Source organism: Myodes glareolus, chromosome 7 (assembly GCF_982192425.1).
Source record: "Myodes glareolus chromosome 7, mMyoGla1.1, whole genome shotgun sequence".
In the NCBI taxonomy this organism is placed as follows: domain Eukaryota; kingdom Metazoa; phylum Chordata; class Mammalia; order Rodentia; family Cricetidae; genus Myodes; species Myodes glareolus.
Window position 1 is genome coordinate 70,055,678 of NC_142032.1, and position 24,458 is coordinate 70,080,135.

Genomic DNA, 24,458 nt, shown 5'->3' on the forward strand with positions numbered 1-24,458 from the left:
TGCTTTTAGCCGGTTCAGTTTTTCCATTTTCTTCTTGGGAACAGGGAGGGGACCAAAATATTTACAAGCGCATCGCTGGCCAGCCAGTGGCAAATATCGCCTGCTGTCTAATGAACTGGGCCTGTGTCTACACGCTATCCCGTAGTAGAAGGAAAAACGAGAAAGCAACAAAGTCTGCAAAGACGTGGCTTTTTGATGCTGAAGAAGAAAAACCTACATTTGGGTAGTTTAGATTTTCATCTAGAAATGCCCTATAGGAAGAATTTCGAGCGGTCAGTCTTACAGGGTATGTTCACCCACAGAGAAACTCACTTGGTACAGCCTATAGATTTGACATATAGTTTGGTGGAGATGGTGGGACACTTAGAGATGTGGGGAATGGAAGGCACTCCTGACGTTTGCTAGCCTGTGAGTGCCACCCTTGATAATAGTGATCTAAATTCATGTTCTTCCAGGAGCGCTTCCCCTTTGAATAAGAAGTTATGCAAATATTTGGCTTATGGTAGATGCGTTTGGATTCATGTCCCGAACTTTATAACAATTGCATACTGAAGCAGGCGACTCTGGCAGGAGCCCCCCTCATAAACCGAGCCTTCTTTAACATATTTTAAAAGCAAATAATTTCGGGATTGCGGTCGGCTGGAGACATCATTTGTGCTTTAGCCAGGATATTATTTGAGAACTGCAAAGCTTGCTAGGTATGACATCCGTATGTAAACCATGTGTTAGAAAGATATAAATTCAGTTTTGAAATATTTGTCAGACGGCTGTTGGCTTTCAGTCTGTGCCAAACACGTGTTCTGGTGACAGATGGAGCCGTGTGAAGCCTGAATGAAACACTCGGGTATGTGTAGACTGTGTCTCCCAGCAGTGGGGTAGGAAAGCCTCTGACTACAGAGTAGTGTTCTTTACTGAGCATAATGCCACCGCCCCACCCCCCTGCTCCATTTGTCACCACGTTATTTGCTCCTAGAGCCCATGTTGTAGAAAAGACGTCTATCTGCACTGTGAATTGATGGAAACCGACTCTGTTTAAGGGCGTCTCATGGAAGCTTTGCATTTTAAAATGAGAACATTTTCCCGAGTGACGTTGTCTGCCCTGGGGGCCTGTGAACTGTTCAAGGAAGCCTGGATCACGGATTGTCGCACAATATGGACGACACTATGGCAACATAAAATGTGTGCACATAGATATCCATACACATGGGGAAATGGGTACATGAAGTATAAGTTACACAGGCTGTGGTAATGCTAACAATTAGTCATTGTTTCTCCGAAGTTCAGGTTTAACTGCCCCCCCCCGTGTTTTTATTCTCTAAATCTGGTGTCTTGACTTGGATCCCATGTCTCCGTTCACTCCCAAGCAGAATGATTGTCATGGCATCCTCCTCGGAGAGGAGGGCTTAGAGAGGTTGCAAACGTTTGTGAGACAGAGGCAAAAGCTATCAGCCCAGCTGTCTGTGGACCGACAAGGAACATTCTATTAGAATAGAGCTCGAAAGCAGATGAAGTACTACTGTTACCCTCTGACTGGTCTCTGCTCTTTGGGTAAGCCCATCTCTGCACTGTCTCTCTTACAGGCAGAGTGGAGACATGAGGAAGCCGAGTAGAGAGGGACCATTTAGGAGGCCTTGCTCCTCCTCCCCAGCCCCCTGATGTCAGCATGCTCCCTGTGGAAGCTTTGGTGCTGTCTCCGCTGTGGTTAGGATGTCCCTCAGCTCAGAGCATGCTTACCCCTCTAGTCTCCTCTAACAGTTGCTCTGCTCCCCACTGGCAGGAGTGGGTGGGATTTGAGGAAGGAACACACAGGAAGAGGGAGGCTCAGAAGAGCTCTCTCCTTCCTTCTTTCTGCGATGTTAACTTGAAAACTTTAAAAATTATTATTATTATTATTATTATTATTATTACTATTATTGTGTTTGGGAGAGAGAAAGGGAGAACGAACAAACACAAAATATGTGTGTGGGCGTTGTGTCATGATGTGCATGTGGGGGTGAGGGGAGTCTGGCAGTCAGTTCTCTTTTTCCATCTTTACTTGGGCCCTGGATCAAACCGAGGTTACTGGGCTTTTCTGGCACATTCCTTTACCTGCTGATCCATCTTTCAGTCCTAGTGCTAACCTTCTAAACATTGATTTTTATTTGATTTGTGTGTGCATGCAGGTATGTTTCTGTGGTCATGTGTGTGCAGGTGCAAGTACACATATTTGGGGTGCTCAGTGAGGATGTGTACACATACATGTGGAGGCCAGAGGCCTTGGACATTCATTCTTCAGAACCCATCCACCTTTTTGAGACAAGGTTCTCACTGCTGTCTGGGGCACAGTGATTAGGCCAGACCCAGCCGAGGAAGCACCTCTAGCCACACACAATGCTTTCAGCTCTGTTCCCGGCGCTACTGAAGGACAGCCATGGAAGATTTTACCTCCGTTGTGGTTCCAATGCTGTACCCTAGTAATAATCAATAAGCACTCTTTGTTTCTATTATCTTTGCTAGTAGAAATAAATGATGTGGTCGAGGCTAAGAGAAGCAAAGAGTGAGTGAGCTTGAAGCACCGACAGCTTGTCCTGAAGCACTGACAGCTTGTCCCAGGCTGGCATATCAGTGCCCATGGATGGAGGATGGAGTATGCATTTGGAGCAGCTAGTGTGTTATTACTGTGGACTTTAAACACAGGCATTAATTCCCAGTTCTTTGCTCTTTGTGCCTTTGTGTTCTGACCAGACTCCTGTAGCTAGCCTAGCATGGGGCTCGCACTGTCTTCTTTGGCAACAGATCATAATAAGACTGGGTATTAAGACGGGGGGGGGGGAACCTTCAAAAGCTTAAAAATTTGAGTGCTTCTAAACTGGGCAATTTGAATTTGAAAAACTAAAGCAAAGCAAGGATTTGGAGACACCAAAGCATGCTGTTTAGTGTTAAATCAGAGAACATGACAATGCCAGTCAACGCTATTAAAGATGCCCCTAGATCAATCCCTATGCCTAACAGATAACTTTGCAATCTGAAGGCACTGGAGGTTTTCTGAACTCAGGACTTGAATCCAATGCTGTGATAGTTTGAGGTGTTCTGTTTGACTATCTAAAATAGGATTTCGAAGTTAACAGTCAGAACCAATGGCTAGAAAGCCAAAATCATTTACACCCATGTCCAGACTGCCTAACCTTTGTCCTTAGCCATCAGGACATAGGCGTGTGTGCCTTAACCCAGTCAGCCTTACTGTTTCAGACTCCACCCCCACCCCACGCGCACCCCACATGGGTTTCCACACCCATTCCCAGGCCTTCCCAAGCAAACCACAGGAGTCTTTAGAAGTAACTGTTCGCAGGTGGGAAGGAAGGGAGGGAGGGAAATGTCTCTTCCACTGCCTTTTCCAATTCAAAAGCTCTTCCTCCGCAGGAACGCATGGGACGCGGCTCTAAAACTGTTAGTTAGGTTGTAACTCAAAGCCCATTTTTCTCCTGAAGAAAAAGAAGTATTCTCAACCGTGTCAAAGGATTCAACCATATCATAAGTTAATAAGCGTTTGAAGGCTGGCCTTCAGGAACCCAAGGAGTCTATAGAGAATGGACTTAAAATGCCTGTAATGAACCCACGCTCTCTGACCCTGGTGTACTCGCTGGGGCTTAGCGCTCCCTTGGTCAGCACAGCAGGTGGACCTTCTTGAACAGAGAAAGCAAGACCTGGCTCCTGCCATGATGGTTTCTATTATGGCCCCTTACTTGCCTGCTCTGATCTTAATTTGGCTCCTCAAGGAAGCCTTCCTGCTGGGTAGATAATGAGCCAAATGTCTCAGATGAGGCCTGGGGTTGACACAGCACTTTTTTCTCATTAAAAATAAGTAAATTGGAATCTTGGCTCATAAATAAGACTCATGCGGATTGTGTGCTGTGCATCATCCTGCAAGGGAGCGAACCCTGCCATCGCTTGTCAGAGTAGTGAAGTCAAGCTCTGGACTCCCACCCCTATCCCCACACCTACGTCAACACCGCCAATCCAGCTGCGAACAGTTTCAATTTGTTCCACATTGCTTTTCTACACAAATACTTGTCTATCCCTGGGAGTATAGCAGGGGACTTGACAGTCAAAGCCTCTCCCCTGGGTATGCCCAATTTTGATTAAATGTGAGGCAATGGAGACCAACTAAAGCTAAAGAGGTAAAATGAATTTGTATTATGATAAGTGAGTGAAGGAATCAACCAAGATGAAGGGCTAAAGAGAGACAGATTGAGAGGAAGGGGGCCTAAGTTGGCTCCCCGACCTGAGGCGTAACGTTTGAGGGGAGACTTGACAAAAAGGTTTGGGGGGGGTCACAGGAAGGTTTGAGAACAGAGACTTCTCTGCAAAGGGAAGGAGAAATGCAAAGTTCCCCCCTGCCAAGGGAAGACATGGCGGACAGCGAAAGGATCTGAGATGGTGGTCCAGGTGGTGACAGCAGAATATCAAGGTGGCACTTGCTGAGGTGACCTCTCCAACTCGCTGCGCACGGGGCAGGGGGGAGTTTCATTTTTATCCAGTGTTTTCCAGCCAGCGTGGTCAGCATAGCCCTTGCTCTATTAGTGCCATCAGGACACTTTTACTGTTTTTATAATCTGGGCTCAGCACTGCATTTGTATCCCAGGAGGAGTTGGCATCTATTTTCCTCCAAGTTTCAGACACTTTGCTGCTAGGTGGAAAATGTTTCTAGTATGAGTCAGCTTTACACTTAGGTCTCCACACTCAAAATTCAAACTCTGCCTTGGAAGGCCTGCCGTGACCTGGACTTTATCTCCTTCCTATGACCACAGCTTACCCCATTTTAACCACACTGGTTGTCTTTCTGTTCCAAGAACACAATTAGCTCCTACTGTCTATTTGCCTGCAAAAAGACCCCGCCAGGCATTTTTTTTTTCTCTTATCCAATGTCTTCCTCTTTTAAGATCAGAGGGAGAACCTGTATGTGCCTAGAGCAAGTTGTAGGCATTGCCAGCCACTCTGTCGCAGTCCTTGGTGCTGGACTCTCATATATCAGGGCTCACATCACAGAGAATGAAAGTCCACTAAGACCAATGAATGTATCTGTCAGTGAATTTTAAACCAGCCAATGGCAGGATTCAGTTAAAAAAATAGTAGAGGTTTTAGAAATCAAAAAGAACAAGAATCAAATACTCAAGTGATGTTGCTGATGCAGTAAAAACAAAGACTATATCAAAGAGGTCAGCCATCATCTAGCTAAGGGAGAAGTGGCGGATGGTGGTGGCATTTCAGTGACTAACAGAGATAAAACCTTTTATTTTTAAGTATGTCTGACAGGGGGCAGGGATAGTGAGAAGACTGAAGTCAGCCTGGTGAAGAGATAGTTCGGGTGAGATGGACAGATGGGAAGAGAACTGATTTGGGATTCGTCAGCTTCAGAAATACAAGCTCTCCGTGGAGCAGTAGGGTGGTCAGGAGAAGGCAGGCTAGGGGAGGTGGCCCGGTTAGTAGTGTGGTTGCCATGTGTGGTGGTTTGAATGAGAATGTCCCTCACGGGCTCATTGTTTGAGGACTTGGTCCCCAGTTGGTGGTGCTGTCTGTGGACCCTTTAGGAGATAGATCCTTGTTGGAAGAAATACATCAGTTGGGGGCATTTACAGCCTCTCCTCGCCTTCTGTTCCCTTTCTATGCTTCCTGTGTGTAGATGGTTGTGCTTAGCCAGCTTACCATTCTTGTTATCATGAACTCTTTTTTTTTTTCTACAGTTAGCCTTGGTCATAGTGTTTGATAACAGTAACTACTACCACACACAAGTATTAAGGACCTGGTTTCAATCCCTAGCACCTCCATCAAAAGGCCAGGGTGACAGGCAGCCTACTTGTAATCCCAGCACTGGAGAGGCTTAGACCTCCAGTCAGATCCCTGTGGCTCTTGAACAGTCAGGCTCACTGATTCACTGAGCCTGGCCTGTAGTAAGGAGCTGCCGGCAGGCCTGCATTTCCTCCTGCCTGGCTCCCGTATGGCTAGCTTAGCCCCGGAAATAACAACACACAAATTGTATTCATTTAAACATTGCCTGGCCCATTATCTCTAGAGAGTTAGTGACTGGCTAACTCTCACATCTTGATTAACCCATTTCTACTAATCTGTGTAGCACCACGAGGTGGTGGCTTACCGGAAAAGATTCAGCATGTCTGACCTGGTGGCTGGCTTCATGGCGTCTGCCTCATAGCCCTCTTTCCAGCATTTTGTTCTGTTTACTCCGCCTACCTAACTTTCTGTCTTATCAGAGGGTCAAGGCAGTCTCTTTATTAACCAATGAAAATAACAATAGATAGAAGACCCTTCCACATCACTGGCCAATAAGAGATCCTGTCTCAAAAAGCAAGATGACACCCTAGGAACAACATCCGCAGTTACTCTAATATCTCCATAAACATATGCATATATGTGTATGCTCATCTTCCTGCACAAGCGTGCACAATTGCACGCACATATACACACATATTTTTAAAGAATAGAAGGAAGAGTTGGTCAGAGAAGAAAGAAAATCTTGGTCACCAAGTTTTCCTGAATCAGTTATGGGTTTGACAAAGGAGCTGTAAGATGCCAGATGATGGAGCAAGGATGTTAAGGTACACCCCTAGATGGCTTGGAATTGTTGGGGAGCACTCTTAGAGGGATGGTGTTCTAGACCACTCTTAGATGGAACAAGAATGCGAGGATGCACTCTTAGTTGAAAGGAGGAGGTTATGGAGCGCTCTTAGGTGAAGCAAGGATGTTCGGGGCACTCTCAGTCGGAGGAAGCATGTTAGAGCACTTTAAGATGAGGCAAGGACATAAGGGAGTAGTCTCTTCGAGAAAGGAATGGAATCCTTGAATGGAATGAGGATGTTAACGAGCACTGTTAGGTGGAGATGGAGCTTCTTGTAGCTTCACAGCTTCTTTCTCATTGCTGCTTAATCTGTTTAATGCAGTAGTCCTCATCCTGTGGCTCTCAACCCTTTTGGCGGAGTGGGGGGGCAAACAACACTTTCACAGGAATCTCCTAAGACCATTGGAAAACACAGAGATTTGCATGATGATTTGTAACATTAGCAAAATTACTCTTGTGAAGTAGCAAATAAAATAATTTTATAGTTGGTGGTCACCACAACATGAGAAACTATCTCAAAGGGTCACAGCACTAGGAAGGTTGAGAAAGTCTAGTTTAAAGCCTTACACCAGAGTACACTAGATCCCATACAAGCCTGCCCATTGCTTTTTGCTCTTATTGCCTAAAAATCATTTCTGAGCTATAAATATTGATGTTTAGTTCCATTTTTCTCTGTGTGTTATTTTTGCAAACTAAGTTTGGAAGAGTTTTGACATCCTCCCTCCCACCCCCCACAAAACTGTTACAAACAAATAGCTTCTCTCAAGGGACAAAGTGATAATGGCATTTGAAATGCAAACAGCTCTGATTTTGCAGTTAACTCTGATATTCATTATTGGGCAACTATGAGGAAAAACCTGTACCACCATCTAGTCCCACAGTTCTTTACGTGGGGCTTGCATAAGTCTCCAGTGTCCAGCCAAAGCCGGACAGTTTGAAGTTGATGTATACTGTCTTCCTTCTCAAGTGTGGGGACCTATGAGGCATGGCAAGTTACATACATGGTTAGTGGAGGCAGTGTGTGTTTGGGGCATGAATCTATTTAATCCTTTATGGGAAGCCATAGCTAGCTTTCTCTGACTTTCATCTTGACATCCAAAGCATCTCCACAGAACTGTAATTGTTGTTCCACAGAGCTTGATTGCTCTTGTATCTAAATGGACTCTGTCTTCTTCAGGCCTGAGGCTGTGCCTGCTGCTGCCAGGAGAGCTGTGGGGCTTGTCATCAGAAGCTCAAATGATAGATGCTTTTCCATTTATTTTTTTCTCCTTAATAAAAATAATATGTGCTGATTATAGAAAAATCAGGACTGTACAAACATTAAAAAAAATGATGCATTTGTAGTTCTCGTGGCTCAGAGAAAGCCAGCATGAGCCCTTGGGTTGGCTTCCATCCAAACACTGATCTGAGAAAGTGATCTGCCGAGCTGAAGGCCATCCAGGCCCCTTCTGTCATGACCTCACTCTACCTTCTTGCCAGTCCTCAGTGGTGGATGATGGTCTTCAGCCTCAAGTGACTCATAACGGGTTTGAGCCTCAAGAATTTCAGATGACTTCCCTGAGATCATATACATGTGGCTGGAATCTCTTCCGGTTTGATCTGTACTAGGGTTTGAACAGAGGGCCTTTCGCATGCTAGACAAGCACTCAATCCTTGAGTTGCATCCCCAGGCCAAAGATCTTTTGACTCCAAATCATACAGATGTTTCGCACTCACCTGTGTCTGGGTTCTGTTTCAGCACCATTTTGTCAGTATACGATATGACAGTCACACCCAGCAGGTCTTAAAACCAAGCGACGATTCTCCCTTTCCTTCTGTGCTCTCTTGAAGGTTTAATAAAAGCCAATGAAAATTTGCCTTCTGTTCAACCTCTTGCTTTTCTGTTCTCTAGAGTGCCATGGAGGACCTGGAAGGGGCTTCTGGTTGCCTTGTCTGGCCTTAATTGCAGTCCCAGCATCTTTTCTTCCATTTGAATACCTATCAGTATTATAGGAGAAATGACCAGTTAACATTACGACTGGTTGGGATCTAGAACCCCAGTGATGTCTACCTGTGTCTAGTACTTCTTATACTGAGCGCCTCCAGAGTGATATAATTATTCTGGCAAGATTCAGATTAAGTTCTAAAAAGTTTTATGAGTGGAGTATATTTTATAACAGTTTTGAGATTCATAGACACATCAAGAAGCTATTACAAATGCCTCCCAGTTAGCCCACATCCCATCCCCCCACCGACATCTTACATTAGCGTAGTATGCATGTTGGCTATAATTCATATACAGGGATAATAATGCCATGATAATGTTAAATTAGGTTCAACCTTATTCGTGTTTCCTTGGTTTTTACTCAGTGTGCCTTTCTTGTCCCTCAGTCCCGTATCAGGAACTCACATTTGCATTTAACTAGCATTTATTTACTTGGGGCTTTTTTTCTGACTGAGGCAGTATCTCGGATTGTCCTGGTGTTTTATGACACTTGACAACTTCAAAGAGTTATGGTCAGAACATTGTAGGATGCATCTTTTGGGAGATGTATCTTATGAGAAGACAGAGTTATGGCGGTTCTGCGTATGTTTGTATGTGTTTGTGGATGTGGGTGGAGGCCAGAAGTCAAACTCAAGTCATTTCTCAAGATTCATCCACCTTGCTTTTCTCTTTTACATATATATATATATACATATATATGTGTGTATATATATATATATTCATTGCTTGTATATGAGTGTTTTACCTGCATGTATGTGTGTCATGTGTTTCTTGTGCCTGTGGCGATCAGAAGTGGGGGGGTCATAGCCCCTGGAACTGGAGTTACAGATGACTAAGCTGGGGTGTAGGTGCTGAGAATAGAACATGTACAAGAGAAGTAAGTGCTCCTAATGGCTGTACCGTCTCTCCAGCTTCCACCTTGACTTTTTGAGGTAGGACCTTTCAGTAGCCTGGTTAAGTTAGACTGCCTGGCCAGTGCACCCCGGGGATTCTCACCCCACTGCTGAGACAAAAACAGGCGACACCACCTTCAGCCTTTTTACACAAGTTCTGGGGACAGAACACACATTCTTGTGCTTGCGTGGCAGGTGGCAGGTACTTTACCTACTAAGCTACCTTCCCAACCCCAAAGTACAGGTTTTAAGGAGGAAGATGGCTCTCCACCCTGCTGCTCCTATCAGGTCATATCAAGGGCATCTTCCGCCTGTGTGGCGCACCCTGCTGATGGCGCACCCTGCTGATGGCACACCCTGCTGATGGCGCACCCTGCTGATGGCGCACCCTGCTGATGGCGACCTTGATCACTGGGTAGAGGCAAAACCGGTCAGTTTTCTCCAGTTAAGCTACTCTTCTTGGCTTCATCTGCCTTTGACTCTTTTTGAGGATCTTTGAGCTGTGTTATTTTTACATTGAGCTGCTAATTTTCAGGTAGAGAAGGTCCAGATGGGATGAAAGGGGGATGCTGGTTTCGGGTTGAGTTTGAAGATGTAAGCCTGAACAAAGAGCATCTTTGCATTAATGGGCACGTCAGCACCCCATGACCCCGAAACTGGGAACCCCTAGATGGCTTCTGCCTTATTTGATGCAGGCCTTTAGTATTCAGGGTTAATCAAATGCTAAATGAGTTTCCAAGCCTTGACCTTGGCTTTGCAACTCAAGGTGGCTTCTTCAACTTTCTCCTCATTAGACTTTGCCGAAGCTCCTTGCAGTTCTCTTACGGCACCTCCACCCGTGTCTTCTTTCTTAAGTCCCTGTGGGTATTGGTGGGAATTCTCCTTGAAGAACTCTGGGGGGTGATGCTTAGCTTTCCCTTGTCTTAGCATTCCCGCCAGTTTGTCATCTCACCGTCCCACCAGGCGGCCTGGTCAGACAGACACCCACTGGCAACTGAACTTTGACATTTTCAAGTTATTGATGTCAGTTTCTGTCGTTTACAGCAGTAGCTACACAAACACGCCACAAAAGCAGAGACGCACAGATTCTTATATCCTAGACTGAGTCCACACATCAGGGTTTGTGAAGACCCTCCCCTGCATGACCTCATTGGTGCTTGCTTAATCCTGGGAGGTCCTGAAAGAAAAGAGAATGATACCATGAGAATCCCATCCATTTGAGGGTGGCAGCAAGGGGAGGTGGCGCATGAAAGAAGATTTGGGATCAGGGCCTGCTCAGTAGCCCCATGATAGTGTGTCCTGCAGCTGTGGTATCAGCCCCTATCTCTGGGGAACTGCAATCTTAGACAGTCACCAGGATGCCTTGGTCTCTGTCTGGCATGCCACAATGTTCCCCTTTGTAATGTAGGCAAAGGAGGGGTGGGGCCAAGCCAGAACAGGCAGGGCTCAAGCAGAAGCCAAGTTCTGAGTTACTTTGGTTGGTGTCAGCTGAGTCATTTTAGGGGATGTCTTCTTTGTCATCTTTTCTGTAACATCTAAAGCCATCATTAAATGGGTTCTTTTCTGAGGAAACGGGCGAGGCTATAATGTCTTTCTTGACTACTCTAATTCAGCTCTGAAAATGGCAGACAATGACTGAGGGAAAAGCAGAGTGTATACACACACACACACACACATATACACACACATGATGAAAGTTCATTCTCAAAGAAGATAATTAGTAATAAAAATCAAAGTATCTACTGTGCCTTGTTTCCACGATGAGACAGGTACAGACTCTTTATCCACAGAGCAAATGGCATGTCAGGTTTACCCAGGAGCAAAGAAGTTGGAAGCTTCTCCCCAGTATGAGTTGCCCACATTTCTTCTTTAGATAACAGTGAGTTTTGTCGATGCCCAAATACAGATTACGAAAAACAAACTGTGTACAAACTGTGCATTTTATAAGGTCATATTTTCTGAACGTATGCATCATTCAAGACCTCCTTTTACGGTTTGTCAACAAGATAGCTGCATAAAATACATCCTGATATCTCACAGCTGTGTGTAATTCATCCTGTCTCCCCATGCTGCACAAATAAAAATTTTATTTGTATCATCTAAAAGAAATACTAGTGCATAAATACATAAGCAAAGCTCATAGAAACAGCCTCCTGACCACAGATCCCGTGGAGGGGATATTGTGCAACCAATTAAAAAACGCAGAGATGGCTCCATGATTCCTGTACACAGATAATAAACACTGTGCTCAGCAAATAGTGCAGTTATGCAACTTCTCCAGAGCCTTGCAAAATGTCTCACAAGCATTGGTCCAGCCTGCCTTCAGATTCTCCTAGGAGTAACTAGAAATAAAGTCTCTTTGTGGAGAACTTTAGAGCCAATAGAGAGTCTTACTTTGGATTCGGAGTCTGGAAAAATGTAGGGGAAAGTTCAGGGGATTGTTTAATGTGTGGCATATTTGACCCACAGGAAATCGAATAGCTGTCATTTTCTGTCACCTAGAATGTGGAGGAACTGGCCCTGAAGACTGGGAAGGTTCTTCATATTGGGTTTCTTGAGCCTCAGTATGATCAAATGCAAGTTCCTCACACTCAGGCCTCCCTTAGGCTCCCAAAGTCAGGGTGTCTCTACAGGGCAAGCAGATGGTAATGGCTTGATTAGTGCACCATCTCCATCCACCTAAGACAGCAACTCCAGTGGGCTGTAGAACATGCAGAGACCTCGCCTCAAGGCTATGCAGAAGTCTAGTAGGCATTTCTCTACTGTAGCTGGAATGTATGCAGAAACATTGTCTTCCTCTCGCTGGCGTTGGGTGGTAAGGAATAAATGATACTGGTGTCAGCCCTCTTCTGCCAAGTGTCAGGTCCTAGCACAACTGGCCTTACTCTCCACCAGTTTAACAAGTTGACTTGTATTGCTAGTTTAACTCAAAGCTGGCAGGGGTAGCCTATAAGTCCATTGGTACATCTATGTGGGAGGAAGGCTAAGATGCCCGTGCCCACCTTCATGACACTAGTACCTGACTGCAAAGAACACCATGGTGGCCAACTCATTCTTTTCACCTGGCATGGTTTTCAGTGGTGCTGGTAATTCACAAGTACTGGTATGTTTAAATGGCCTCTACCCAATTCAAGTACCCTACCAGCTCTCTCATAAGCCCTTTACAGACTGTGGTGTGAATTGGCAGGAGCTGCCTCACTGGATCAGAACCCACTATGATGTGTGAGTCTCCTAAGTCCCAGGTAAAGCACCCAGTGTCTATGAAGTCCCATGAGTAATGCTTTGGGGACGAGCTATGGTTAAGCTGCACTAGGTGTGATCAGCTGGCCACACTCCGCCTGTCACAGATGGAAGATAACTCTCACTCTTCTTGGCCAATGTGATCTGCCTTCCCGGGGCTCCACTGGGACTAAAGAGTTCTAACCTGCAGGTCTCAGCTCAAGTATTCCACAAGGCCAGCAGTATTCTAAAAGTTCTCTCCTGGCTTCTCCCTCAAGGGTCTCATCTCCAGCCATTCCCCATTCACTGATTTCCTTGTTGTTGTACTTTTCTTGCGGCCATGTTGAATTTGCAGAAGAGGTCCAAGAATGATGCAGAGGATGGAGGATGCAGAGCCTCCTCCTCCGGTCTCCTTTCATAGCACATGTGATGCCCTCTGAATCAGTCTTACAGGCTGAGTGCCTCTTCGGGTTGCTTCCTTGGGACTGGAAATTATTTCATAAACTGTCTAGATTTTGGAATATTATATGCATATGTATTACTAGATACTTTGGAGATGTGCCTCATGCATAAACTCAAAAATTCACTTGTATTTCTATAAAAACAATTTTCTACTGTTTATGTGTTTCTATATGCATGGGTGAATGGAGGCCAGAGGTCAATATTGGGTTCTTTTCTGTTTCTTTATACACTATTAATATTATTGTTATTGTTGATGATGATGCTATTGAGACATTATTATTCCCTTGCTGAACCCAAAACTCACGAATTGGCTAGACTGGCTGGCTAGTGAACTCCAGGGGTTCACCTGTGTCTGCCTGCCTCACACAGTCAATGCAGGGGTTATGGATGTGCACCGCCGTATCTTGCTTTCCTATGGATACTGGCAATCTGAATTTCCATCCCCACTCTCACACAGCAGGCAGTTTATGGACTGAACCATCTCCCAGTGCCCCTTTGTCTTCCACATACTATTTAAACACACTTCTGTATATGCTTTATCACACTCAGCATTCAAGTACCTGCATTGTGACCATCACAAGGAGCCAGGAGTAGCATTTCTAGGTCAAGAATGTTTGTATCCGGGGTGGTTTCAGAGTTTGGTTTTCAGACTAAGGATGTGCAGCTCACGTTCATTCTTTGGTCTCTCTGCCAAGTACGACCATCAGAGGGCAGTTCCCTTTGTGTTTGTACGCTAGACCCAGGATTGACACAGCTACATCTCCTGGGATGGAGTAGATTTAAGAGAGCAGGGTTTCCATAATGCAGATAGAAAACACTAACATCAGGGAACAATAGGAGGTGCTGGCCTGAGTGGACAGAATGGGCTTTCTGAATGGAAGCATCACGTCTAGAGCACCCACAAGCAAGCCCAAAGTGGATATTACTCGGCGAGTGAGTAAACAGAGGTAGAGCAACAGTGGACCAGGAAGCCATGGTGACAAGCCCTGGATGCACAACCTGTGCAACAATCGACCAGAAAGCCATGGTGACAAGCCCTGGATGCACAACCTATGAGCCTCTGAAGGCCATCAGACAAAAACACAGGGCTCCAGGCTGTCAGCATGAGCTACTGCAGCGAGGTGACTTCTGACATCTTCCATCCAGACAGTCTGTTCCTTTCTCTCTGGCAAGTACTCCCCTGATGTGGACAGATGTCATCTCTCACAGGCAGATTCATCTCTCAGGATTTGTGTCATCTGACTATGATATTCATTACCTTCCTTGCCGTGACCAAACACTTAAGTCAAGGTGACTTAAGGAAGGAAGTGCTCGTTTGAGTTCACGTTCAAGGGAACCATCCATCCTGGCAAGGCAGGCATTAGTGGCAGGGGTCTGAGGCTGCTGGTCACATGGCATCCACTGTGAGGAAGCAGAAGTGGAGGGTTATTGCTCAGTTCACTGCCTCCTTTTTGCTGACTCTGGAACTCCAGAAATAAGAAGGTGTCACCAACTTTAGGGTCGTCCCACGCCAATGAACCCAATTATAAGCTCTCTCTCAGACATGCCCAGAAGTTTCTCTCATGAGCAATTATACTATCTCTGGCTAGGAGTGAACATTACTCATTGCAAATGCCTTTGCCCTCCTTCCCCGACCTGTGCCCAATATCCTTTTCTCTCTTTCCCAACATGGCTGAGGGACCCAGTTCATTTCTCTGCCTCTCGCCATGCTCATGACTTTTCACCCCCAGTTGTTCAACAACCAGGGGTTTAGAATGCTTGAGACCAGCTTTGAGAATGTTCTGGAAAGGCTACATGAGACGGTTGATGTTCCAGTAGTAATCCCTTTGTAACCTGACTATAACTGCAGACTTCCACATCGAGAATGATAAAACGGTGTGGATTTAGAAGTCTTAAGGGAATTGTAAAATGTCTAGGATTAAAATTTCAATACCGTTTGTGCCCCATAAATATGAAGTCTTTAGTAACTTGAAACTGTGCTATTATGACTCAGGTCTGAAAATCCTGGATTCTGGCTGAAGGAATGGGAATAACACGTGGGGGAATCTGGTCCCATCCTTCACCTCCAGGCCCATGCTGTGGGCCCACCGAATAGCAAGGGTGTGACCTCATAGGCGAACAAGTCCAGAGAAATCACCATGCTGGTTATGAAAACGATACACGCTCCAGAAGAGAAAAATGTTATTCTTTCCATCGGGTGTGCTTATGGAAATGGGGTCGAATTGAACCTGTGGGCTGTCGAGCTCCACAGAGAAGACCCTAAGAAACAAGTGTGTAGGATAGCTTTTTGAATGACTTTAGTTAAAAAAAAATAATAAACCAGTCTAGTTGGTTTGAACTGGCAAATTAATTTTATCTATAGAATCACTTACCAAAGTATATAAAATTAGACTTCCTAAGTGCCCAGAGGAGACTTGGCGTTGTGTCTAACAGATTCACTGAGACTTAAGTAAATGGATTTAGTCTTAATACAGCTAAGGCCTTGGGACTTTTAATACCGAGTTGATCTTAAGCATAGTCCTAATTTATCATTTTTAAAAGTCACCGCATGTGTGCTTCGGTGCTAATTGAAGCACTGAATTATATACTTCGCCTGAACTAATAATCTAACATGGATTATAGGCCTGGTAGGAAAATAATTCAGTTTGTTGTCTTTAAGGTACAGTATTTTCATGTTGAGATTGACAGAATTCATTCGTTTCTAATGCTTACTGTGATTTAATGGATGCTAGCATTTCCCTGGACTCGCTCAACTTCCAAGTATTTTCACTGTGTCATTTTTGTAATAAGCTTCTGATGCCAAATTCTTCCACCAGAATGAAAACCCAGCTGCTTTTCTTTTGATTCAGGGGTGAATTTATGGGACCAGAGAGGAGCTTATGAAGTGGCCAGAGCCTCCCTTCTGAGCAAGGACCCTGGGATCCCAGGACAGAGCTTCCCAGCAAAGGTCAGCTGTTTGTATTCATTTGTTCTTCCTCCTTCTTTTCTCCCTCTCTCCTTTCTTCCTTCCCTCCCTCCTTCTTTTCCTCCCTCCCTCCCTCTCTTGTTTTCTCTTTACCCATTTCCAGTGCAAACTTTGTTCCTTTGAAATGAGAGCCCTGTTCTTGCAGGAGAGAGAACGAGTCCAGTTCTGGTCGTGCAGCCCTAATGAGAGACTCAGCAACGTTAGCCTCTACAAGCATTAATCTGAAGATGGGGTAGGGAGATGGCTCATTAGTTAGGACCCTCTGCTGCTCTTGTAGAGGACTTGGGTTCAGTTCCTAGCACTCGTTTTAGGTGGCGAACAACCATCTGTGACAGCAGTTGTGTGGCTCTGGCATTTTCTTCTGGCCTCTGTGGACACCAGTCATGCAAATGTTATACATACATACGTGCATATCCATATGCATGCAACAGTACATTCATACAATAGTAATAAAGCTTTAAAAATTATCTGGGGGTACTGAGAATGTAGCTTAGTGGTGGAGCATTTATCTAGGTTGCGTGAAGCCCTGGGTTAGATTCCAAACCCTGAAAAATAATTTTCCAATCAAACACCAAAGATTACATTATCAGACACATAAGTTCTGCCTTCAGTTTACTTGAATGGCAACTATTTTTTTGTATTTTTATTGATTTAATAAACACTTTTCTCCAATTGATTATTAGTAGAAATGTTTTCACAAAGCTTTAAAAATCCCACCATGAGTCTTAGTACACTCTAAACCTTGTTTACTTCTGACTTGTTTGATTTTCTCCTTCTGTGATATACCATAGATAATTGGAATTTTGCCAATTAATACTTTGGGGCATTTCATCTGCCAAGCAGACATGACTTTCTTCAAATTTCAGAATGCGTAGTGACAGAAGATGATGAAATCCATAGAAACCTGAGTCCTTTGGAGAGATCGCTGTGATGGCTTTGTCCTGGTGTTCTGTGCAAGTATTTTTAGATCATTTTTTTCATGATAGAAAACAGATTTTTTAAAAGAGCAGTCAAGACTGTAGCAATCCCATGTAGCTTTCCAGAGCGGTCACTGGGCCCCTCTGTGTGGGGACAGATGGGATGATTTATATCCTCCATTTATCTGCTGGAAAGGCTGCACTTGAAACAGTTGTAGGAGAGGTTAGTGTTTTGGCTAGAGGAGCCAAATGCCCAATCTAAGACAGGGGGATATGTATTTTAAAGAGGTGCTCCCAAATTATGTGTATTGGAGGGAATGGAAGCATGGAGGTACTAATGCTGCTTCCTAGGAGAAAAACTTGATAGTGAAGAAACTCCCATCATGCTATTGGTCAGTCATACTAGGGTATGATGGATGCAGAAGAAGGGGAGTATACTAAACAAAGAATATATGTCTACTAAAATAGTTATAGGCTTGGGATTGGCAAAGTGGCTCTGTGGGTAAAGGCACTTGCTGCCAAGCTTGCTGGTCTGAGCTTAATCTGCAGGACCCACATGGTGGAAAGAGAGGACCAATTCCTTCAAGTTGTCTTTTTACCTCTACACACATGCACACACACACACGCATATACACACATACACATGCACACACAGAGGCATATACACACATACACATGCACACACACATGTGCACACATCCAGCAGGTTTCTGGGTGGTGGAAAACAGGAGAATAGGGAGTTTTCCTGGGGGTAGATTTGCCAGAATCAGTCCATAAAGTATAGAATGTCTGTTTAGATTTGAACTTTAGATCAACAGTGAGGGTTGTTTTATTTTTTAAAAAACAGATAAATTCTATGTAATATTTGGGACATACTTGTATTTAAAAGGTCTTCACGTCCCAATATGGCTCAATGGAAGTGCGGGTCTGGCTGGGCGTTTTAAGTGTCATCAGTCCATGGGAAGCTAGTGCAATAAGCTGTCACGTTGATGGCTCACCACTAGTGTCAGCCAATTCTGTTTTGCTCTGGCTTCTGGCCTTGGCTTTAGTTTTCATGTCCACTGGCCATCTGGCAGGTGCCATGAGACACATATGAGGAGAAAGTGGAACATCACTGCCGACCAAGCCTCTGTATTACGAGACGGTCTGTATCCCCGGAACAGTAGTATGCACCATTGCTGTTTGGCACAGTTCCTAACTCCCGTGGGATTCCACTCCACAAGTGGAACCATAAGGGAGATGGGCTAAAGTAGATGGCATTCAAGTGACTCCACAGTGTTGGCAGTCTTTAAGATAACGGGGACAAAGGTGACTTGGTGACTGCCAGCTTTCTTAGTGTTTTATGCCATAGGACTCGTCTCAGCACACAACGGTGACATTAGCCTTATGTGACCATAATTGCAACATATGTTCATGTGGGCAACTGACAAAACCCTCCATGAACATGAATGATGTACATGTAGACGGCCTATTAATGTGGTCTACATGGAATTCTCCATGCAGTGGACACATCTATTAGACCTGGTTAGTGTCTGTAATTGTGTGTCTGCCCCCTTTATCAGGAGCCGTCAAGATCTCACTTCGAAACTACATCAGCACAGTGACTCTCCACACAAAGTCTTCTCCCAGTAAAGTATTTGTAAAGCCTAGATGTGCCCACTGTATTTCAGAAACATGTTTCCACTTTCTATCCCCTGGTTTCTTTGACTTGGCTGGTTTTGAAAAGTCCACCTTATGCCCTGGACATTGGGTATATGGCCAATAAAGGAGGCAGGTAAGCCTTTGCCCCTGCACCTTACATTCCAGTGAGGGCCGCGTAAGTGAAATAAATTCAGATTGTCTTTCATAGATCCATGGGGTAGGTACATTGTGGCAGAAACGCCTGGAAAGACCTTTCTGAGATAAAGAAGATTTCTACCTTTTCCATTGAGTTCCACAGAGCCAGGTTGTGAAGAGTTGATATTCAAGGGAAAGGAAGAAGCTGTGTTTATAACCAGCAACTGTGGCTGATGGGCGTACACGATCTCACTCTTGGCTCACCAGCGGTGAGAAAGCTGGAGCATCATCAAGAAAGAGAGGGTGAGCAGAAGCAGTGAGAACTGTTCAGCCTAGAGAGTATTGTCAGCGTGTCAGGGGTGCCGCCCAGTAAGTTAGCAATGTTAAAAGTATTCCCTGTGTCTGGGCTCTGGCTATATAGGAGGAGGACCTGCCACTATGAACATCCTCAAAGAGGAAGGATCCCTTTCTGATATGGTTTCCCTACATCATTAATGTCCCAACTTCACTGGCTTTCATATGTGCATATTAGAACTACCTGGAAGTGTATTATCAGCCACAGGTCCGAGGCATCTTCCTTTTGACAATTGCCCTTGTATTTCTCAGTGGCGTGGCCACTGGTACATTGCCCCCACTTAAACAAATACCTCCTCCATCCATGCTCATGCAGGCACCTTTTACTAAATGTGGATTACACATAAACGTGGACAGGAAAGTACGAAGACTTGAAAGGAAGAAGAGATTCGGTGTGAGCGAGAAGGAAACAGAATAATGGTTCTCAACTTGTGGGGTGTGACCCCTTTGGGGGGTCAAACAACCATTTCACAGGGTCACATATCAAATATATCACCTATCAGATATTTACATTATGATTTATAATGGTATTGAAATTAGGTGAAGTATTACATATCAGATATTTACATTATGATTTATAATAGTATCAGAATTAGATGAAGTAGCCATGGAATAATTTTGTGATTTGGGGATCACCACAACATGAGGAACTGTATTAAAGAATCACAGCATTAGGAAGGCTGAGAACTACTACAAGAGAAGATAACGAGGTATCTTTGACCAAAGAACCAAACATGTATAAAAAATATAAAGGAATACATTTTAAATGCCTTTGTAGGATTTTAATGAGAATACAAGGTTTCGAAGTTTGGAGAGGGCATTGAGACTATCTGTAGTGCCGGAGTGCCAATTGGAACCAGTGACTTAGACAGGGGTGCAGCTGAAGACTCCCTCCTTGGCCCCCATCTTTCTCTCGTGGCACAAGCCGTCACTGATGCTGATAATTTGAAAAAGTAAAGGGGGAGGAAAATGATAGATGGAGAAGAAAGGGCATGGCCTCACTGGAGCAAAGGAACTTCCAGCCTTCTGTTGGTGAGCCGGTTGGCACTGCCTGTGACACGGCATTTTCTCATCACGTTCGCTCCTCTTGGGGGCATTGTAAGAATGAGATAGAACAAAGGCTTTCAAAACGCTCGGGGGCTGGGCCGTTACTGTACAAATGTAAGGTGATACTTGGGGTTTAAAGTGTCTTTGGGGAGCCATCTCCAGTTTCATGTTTTGGAAGAGTCAAGCTGAGAACCAGGGAAGACATGTCACATTGATTGAGCATGAGATGGCCTCGGTGGAACTCAGCCTTTGAATGCTCCAGGAAATGTCCAATTTCCAGCTCTCTCACATCACAGGGAAATTATGGAAATTGTACGTGAAATGAAAAATAAGAGGCCAAAGGATTAGAAGGGGAGCCCAGAGCTTCCTTAGCAGATGGTAGGTCTCAAATATCAAGCAGCAACTCCTTACAATGGTAGAGGCAGATTCCGCTCCAACAGATGCACTTACCACTTTCCAAGCCCAGAAAACTGAGCCTCAGCTGTAGTGTCAAGTGGCTGCTCCCAACTGTTCCTTCACAACCAGTCTCCTGAGAAGGGTGGCTCACGTTCTCTGGCCCCTCCCTTTCCCATGCCCCCCCCCACCTTGTGGGTAACAGTTCCTATCGGAACCACCTCTCTGAAGTCTTAGGTGGCCTCTGCAAAGCCAGGGCTTGCGTCCCTTCTCCCTGCTTATCTCAACCCTGACTTACTTTCCTGTAAAAGCTTTCTTTTAGACCTCAAAAACCCGTTCTTTGTTGGTTGTTTTCCTGTTTGAAATGTTTTATCACTGCCATTGTTAATATTATCAGTGGAGAGGGTGTGAGTGTAAAGGTCAGAGGACGACCTTGCAAAGTTGGTTCTTTCATTTCACCTAGGAGTCTGAGATACAAGGACAGGTGTGGCCTCTTCTACTCCAGGGCCGCAGAACTTATCAGGGACTGTGATAAGTTGGGACCAGTGTTTGAGTGGGATGTGGGGGATGGGGAGATGAGGAGGTGGGGGTGTTTCAAGGCTAGCTTATTTTAGACCTGTCTGAGACTTACTGAGAAGTTGCAGAGGCAGCACAAAGCGCTCCTGGAAAGCCTTTGCTCAGTTTCCCCTGCCGTTCACATTTATTCCCCCGTCATTCATGTTTACGTTGCTATGGTATGTTTGTAACAATCAGTGAGAATGTGTGTGTGTTCACGTCCTTTTTCAACCTGGAAGCTTGTATCAGGAGAGAGACTGAGGTCATCTAAAAGAACAGACAAATTCTGAAAAGGACTAGGGGTCTAAAATTCTGCTTTCAGTTGAAAAGCTTATTTCCCTGGAAGTGATTCGAGGCACATGAGTGTCGCTTTGGTAATTTCACCTCACATGAAGACGAAGGGTCTGTCACCTTTGTTCTCCAAAGTTACAGCACACAACCAGGGAGGGTGGTTTTTCCACAGTTACGAGGTCAACAGTTGTGAGGGCAACATGGGTGTTTTGTGTAACTAAAATTTTAAGTTCACTTTTTCGAAAGTGCTCTTATTCTTCCTTTTGAAAATGAGACACATTTTCAATTCTACTCAAGAGTATCCACAGGAAAATCTGTCAAATCTTGTTCAAAATAATAGCTAGGTTGGGGCGAGAGCTGATCTAAAATGTCTGAGGCCCTGGGATTTAGTCTCCGGCTCACAGTATATAAGACCATTGAGTGAATGCAACCCGAGTCAGGGTAGAAGACTCATAGATTTGTCACTTTCTGTCACTATGATAAAACAATATCACCAAAAGTGACTGATGGAAGCAAGGATTTATTTTGGATTTGATTCCAGTGGGAGAGTTCATAATGGTGGAAGAGGCAGAACAGTGGGAACAGGATGCTGAGGGATCACATCTTCAACTGCACAGTGAAAAACAATGAAAACTGAACCATCGGTGAGGCTATGCATCCTTAAAACATGCCCCTAAGGATGGTCCTTTTCCAGCAAAACCGCACCCCCTACAGGATCCCTAGCATTCTCCAATACTGCCACCATCTGGAGATGCTTGTAATGGACTAAGTAAAAATTGCTGAGGGAATCCCTGCAGTGGCAGGCAGTGGGCAGGGGGTCCCGAGAACAGCCAGTCCTGGGCAGGGACTGCGCATGAGACCATGCTGCAGGTCTCCGAAGGTGGCTGGTCTCCGGCAGTGAGCCATGTGGAAGTGGCAGGTGAGAGACAGACGGATAGGCACACCATGCAGAGTGAGGTTGGATATTTTTTAGGTCGGTTATGGAGGGGAAGGGAAAAGGGGAGAAGAGCAGAGAGAGAGAAAGAGAAGAGAAGAGAAGAGAAGAGAAGAGAAGAGAAGAGAAGAGAAGAGAAGAGAAGAGAAGAGAAGAGAAGAGAAGGGAGAGACAGAAGCGGGGGGAGGGGAGAAGTGAGGAGAGGCAAAAGTTGTCTCTTCGAGATGGAGATAGAAAAGGAGAGACTAAGGCTGCAAGTTGGAAGGAAGACCTGCCTGCCTCAGCGGATGGGGGAGGGAGTGGGCGTGGCTTGTCTCTTAAAGAGACAGATCATTACAGTGCTCAAGTACTGCACTTGTCGGGGACAGTATTCACTTGCCAAGATTTGCTTTTACCTTGGTTTCATGTGCTGCTGATGCCCTGACTTTTTGTTATGCCCCCATGAACATCTGTCATGAGTTCTTGATCGTATAGCGCCATGTTTTTCTACTGGGGTGTCACGAGAGTCTGAGTAAGAAGAAAATCAAATTATTTAAAATTAAAATGTATTTCTCTCTAACAAAGGAAAATGAACACAAGAAAATTAGAATTTTCTGAGTTATACTGAGGGGTTTTTTTTTAGGCTCACATGTATTGAAATGTCTAAGAGTTTCCATCACTACCTTAAGTTTTACCATTTTGGAGGCAGTCTTCAGGCCCTTTGAGCATGCCCTTTAAACACCACATGTAAAGAGAAATGGATCTTTCCCAAGATGGTATGGATGTGCAGAAACCTGCTCAGTGGAGATTTGGGGAAGGAAGAAGAAAAGTTGATTATGGCACAGTACACCCAAAGATTCCTTTTGATAGATTTTCAAATGTAAGTGTTCCTGTCAGAACAGTTTTAGATTTACCAAAGATGCAGATAAGTCACATAATTTCTGCATGTCTCATGCCTGGTCCCCTATTGTCAGCATCTAGTATTGCGTCATGTAGAACAGCTATTAAACCGCACCAATAGATCTCTGTTGACTGAATCCAACCTTACTCAGACTTCCTTACTTCTTCCCTAACATTCTTACTTCTTCCCAGCAGCCCATTCTGGAGTCCTTTCCATTAGCCTCATTTTCCCCAAGACTTCCCTTGCCTGTGGTCATTTCTGAGGCATTGCTTGTTTGGGATGACCTTGACAGTCTCTAGGATAGGTCAGAGGACTGTGCCTCAGCTGGGATTGTCTGATGCTTTTCTCGGACTGAGCTTGGCAGGGAAGACCATGAAGGGAAAGTCTCACTCTTCCTACATCATATCTGGTCCACACTTAGGAATGACATAATGCTACTGGTACTGACCATTGTCTATTCAGCCTTCCCCATTGCCAACTCCTTTCTTTTTTCTCTTACCCAGTACTGATAAGTCTATACACACCTGCTTCTAAGGAGGGGAAGGGATGCCTGTTCTTGAGGGACAAGTAGGTACTTCGGTGGCCTTAAAGTCTAATGCTTGTTAGATATTTGATTTCCCCTGTTTTCCTGTGTATTTAACTACTTGTTTATGACAATATGGATGTCATAGATATTTATCTTATATTTCAGCTTGTAACATAGTGCTCTGGCTTATTTTGTTGTTCAAATTGATCCTGACTTGACTATTAATCAATTTCTTTTCAGTGGTTCCTGTGTCCTAATGACAGATAGCTCTGTGTGTGTGTGTGTGTGTGTGTTACATGCATGTGTCTGTACACATACATGTTCTTTGTAGATTTTAAAATAGCAAATTCCAAATGCTAGTTTGAGGTTGAGGCATACCACTTGGAGACATGGTGTGGGGGCATCTGGTTTTGTCTTGTTGTACCTGTAGAGGTCTGCTTCTAGCCTTCAAACCAAACATTGTCTTTTCTCCTGAACAAGCTGTTTGTCAAAGTTAACTTCCGGTTCTCAACATCTGACCCGGTTCTGGCACTTGGCATTCCTCGTGCTGACCTGGGCCTCAGCACTGCCCCTCCCACTAATTACTTGAAATTAATTTGACATTTTTCGAAAAGAGGCACACAGGAAGACTTTATTGAGCTGGCATAATCAA

General features: G+C 44.7%; 1 protein-coding gene across 1 annotated transcript in view; it reads left to right on the forward strand.

Annotated features, from left to right (window-relative positions):
* The window catches only part of Adam12 (ADAM metallopeptidase domain 12), a 311,146-nt gene that overhangs the window by 34,064 nt on the left and 252,624 nt on the right, over positions 1 to 24,458 (forward strand). The window contains exon 2 of the mRNA XM_048455333.3: positions 16,018 to 16,115. Within this exon, the coding sequence (XP_048311290.3) occupies positions 16,018 to 16,115 (98 nt within the window). The remainder of the gene's footprint in view (positions 1 to 16,017; positions 16,116 to 24,458) is intronic.